This window comes from Sinocyclocheilus rhinocerous, unplaced genomic scaffold, assembly GCF_001515625.1.
Source record: "Sinocyclocheilus rhinocerous isolate Xijiao unplaced genomic scaffold, SAMN03320098_v1.1 scaffold241, whole genome shotgun sequence".
Taxonomy (NCBI): domain Eukaryota; kingdom Metazoa; phylum Chordata; class Actinopteri; order Cypriniformes; family Cyprinidae; genus Sinocyclocheilus; species Sinocyclocheilus rhinocerous.
In genome coordinates this window covers 1,282,892-1,286,302 of record NW_015659312.1, presented here as the reverse complement: position 1 = coordinate 1,286,302, position 3,411 = coordinate 1,282,892, and the positions used below count along the sequence as shown (strand labels likewise).

At 38.8% G+C, this 3,411-nt stretch overlaps 1 protein-coding gene across 1 annotated transcript in view; it reads right to left on the bottom strand.

The window, feature by feature from the left end:
- LOC107723577 (nuclear pore membrane glycoprotein 210-like) overlaps positions 1-3,411 on the bottom strand; it is a 33,013-nt gene that overhangs the window by 20,070 nt on the left and 9,532 nt on the right. The window contains exons 8-10 of the mRNA XM_016532272.1: positions 2,171-2,308; positions 1,936-2,091; positions 1,277-1,604 (exon numbers count right to left, since the gene is read on the bottom strand). Of these exons, the coding sequence (XP_016387758.1) occupies positions 1,277-1,604; positions 1,936-2,091; positions 2,171-2,308 (622 nt within the window). The remainder of the gene's footprint in view (positions 1-1,276; positions 1,605-1,935; positions 2,092-2,170; positions 2,309-3,411) is intronic.

The following is a 3,411-nucleotide window of genomic DNA, read 5'->3' as shown; positions in this document are numbered from 1 at the left end:
TGCTGTGAGAAAAGGCTATAAACGATCGCCACCTGCAGGATCCTCACATGCGATAGCCTAGTAGCCGGGACAGCTTCTTTATGTTTACAGAAGTGACGTAATGATGCCTTTTATAGCAGCATGCTCGAATTTCCCGTGAAAACCTACCCGTACCACTCAAATTAGAAAACATTATTATAAGATGACTGTTGTGAATCGGGCTAAAGTAAGGCGATAGTTTCGAACACTGGCTGGTTATGTACTTGCTCAAATATTGATTTCGGATCATTTTTAACCAAAAAAAGTTACGGACTGCAGCTTTAATTTAAATAGGATCAAAAATATTTTATGAAAACCTTTAACTTGAAAATTAATATTATTTAAAAAAAAATGTTGTATTGGAAAGTAACTGAAAAAAAACAAAAAAACAAGTTGAAGTACTAAAATTGCTAAAACTAAAACTGAACAAAAAATATTAAAATTAAACAGAAAAATAAAAATAAAAAATAAAACGACAAAAACAACAAAATTACTAAAATCGAAATGAAAAATTAAAACTAATTCAAAATATTGATAAATACTACAATACTTATAAATGATACTATAGCAAAATTGTTTTACATACATTTTTAGATAAGCTTCAGAAAATTAACTATTTTATTAATTATTTTATTTTCACAGCCATTTATGATGTGTAGTAGAATTAGTTGCACCAACTATACTAATGACTACGGAAGCTCTAAGCGGCCATGCATTATTTTTTCCTTCTTGTTTTCTCGTGATCACGACTTATTTTTCTCGTGATCTCGACATAACGAGTTGTTTTCTCGTGATTACGACTTAATTTTCGCGTGATCACAACATAACAAAAGTTGTTTTCTCGTGATCACGACTTAATTTTTGTTGTGATCTCGACATAACAAAAGTTGTTTTCTCGTTATCACGACTTATTTTACTTGTGATCTTGACATAACAAAAGTTGTTTTCTCATGATCACGACTTATTTTTCTCGTGATCTCGACATAACGAGTTGTTTTCTCGTGATCACGACTTCATTTCCGCGTGATCACAACATAGTTGTAGGCAGACAGAGAAGGAGAGTTGGGAGGAGAGGTCTCTGTGTGTGACTGGGAGTAGATCACTTATTCCTCATGTTCAATATGCCCTGAGGTAAACAATTAGAGCAGGCGGATGAATGAAAGTGCCATCAGAGAAACAGAATATTGAAGAAACCAGTAGAGTGTAAATGGATGGACAAAGTAGAAATGCAGAGATGGAGAGGGTGAAGATGCTGCACCTGGCATGCGTGTGAAGATGCCGGCAGGTTCCGTTTGGACGTGTAGAGAGAGCTGAGAGCAGTCTGTGACTAACACAAGATTTCTATCCTCCAGTAGAGACTCTCCGCATTGAAGATGGTGTGTATCAGGGAACAAGTTTTCCTGAGAATTTGCACTGATGCTCCTGTGAGTGTACGAATGTGTATCAAAGACATAATTTGTCTGAGAGCAAGTGTTTGGTGGGACCTGAATGCCCCAGAGAGCAAAGGGAATGTCTATCCTGTCCCCCACACGACCATCGCCCCTCTGGGGAATCAGCTGTAACCGGGCAGGCCTCACAACCATCACCTGTACACAAACAGTGAAAGAAATATGAGAATTTATAGCCTGTGTGTGTGTACAGGTTTTTCTACACTGGTGGGGACTTAAACCTGAATACACACCAACTTATGGGGACTTTTGTCACCGTGGGGACCTAAATTGAGGTCCCCATGGGTACAGAAGCTTATAAATCATACAGAATGTGTTTTCTTTGAGATTGTAAAAATGCACAAAGTTTCCGGTGAGGGGTAGGTTTAGGTGTAGGGTTGGTGTAGGGCGATAGAAAATACAGTTTGTACAGTATAAAAACCATTACGCCTGTGGGGAGTCCCTACAAGGATAGTGAACCAAATATTACCTTCCCGACTACTTTGTGCAGGATGTTTTTGGAATCTGAAACCTGAATTTCAGCCTGGCCCGTCCTCTTTCCTGCTATGACCACCCCTTTTACTGTAACTGTGGCAATTTCTCTATCAGACACTTCCCACGTCACAGAGCCACTTCCTCCTTCCACCTGGCAACACAGATTCTATTATAGCAAACGGTCATTATGCTTCAACATACACAGATAACAATATTGATTTTAACAGTACCTGAATATTGTACTGGTACGCCTTATTGTGGGGTTGCCATGGAAACACAATCACAGAGGGCTGCAGAGTAAGAGGGTTGTAGATTTCCACTTCCTGTTGCACTCTGATTAGTGGGATGACAGGCCAGTCCTCTCCATCCTGTTACAAAGGGGTTGTCGAAATAAAATATAAAATAAAATAATTATATTAAGAGACATAGTTCTATGTTTCTCTTGTTTCTATTAATGGTGGGTAGAAAGAAATGGTTAATGAAAAGATAGATAGATAGATAGATAGATAGATAGATTGATTGATTGACAGACACATAGATAGATATATAGATAGACAGATAGTATATACTGTAGCTGCCTTTAAGTTTTAGAAAGAAACTATCATATTTAGAGGCAACAAAAAGAGCAACATTTGTTTGCAACTCCGTTTATACTACAATAACTCCAATATACAGTGGGGAAAATATTTATTTGATCCCCTGCTGATTTTGTAAGATTGCCCACTTACACTGTAATTCAGTAATTTTTATGGTAGGTTTATTTTAACGTATAGAGACAGAATACCAACCAAAAAATCCAGAAAAAACACATTATATAAAGGTTAGAAATTGATTTGCATTTCAGTGAGTGAAATAAGTATTTGATCCCCAAGCAAAACATGACTTAGTACTTGGTGCAGAAACCCTTCTTGGTGGCAAGCACAGAGGTAAGACGTTTTTTTGTAGTTGGTCACCAGGTTTGCACACATCTCAGGAGGGATTTTGATCCACTCCTCTTTACAGAGCCTCTCTAAATCCTAAAGGTTTCTTGGTTGTCGTTTGGCAACTTGAAGTTTCAGCTCCCTCCACAGATTTTCTATAGGATTGAGGTCTGGAGACTGGCTAGGCCACTCCATGACCTTAATGTGCTTCTTCTTGAGCCACTCATTTGTTGCCTTGGCGGTATGTTTCGGGTCATTGTAATGCTGGAAGACCCATCCATGACCCATCTTCAGTGTTCTGGCTGAGGTTCTCGTCCAAGATTTTACAGTACATGGCCCCGTCCATTTGCCCCTCAATGCGGTGAAGTCGTCCTGTACCCTTAGCAGAAAAACAGCCCCAAAGCATAATGTTTCCACCTACGTGCTTGACTGTAGGGATGGTGTTCTTGGGGTCATAGTCAGCATTTCATTTCTTCTATTTCCGAATAATCGCACCAACAGTTGTCTCCTTCTCACCAAGCTTCTTGCTGATGGTCTTGTAGCCCATTCAA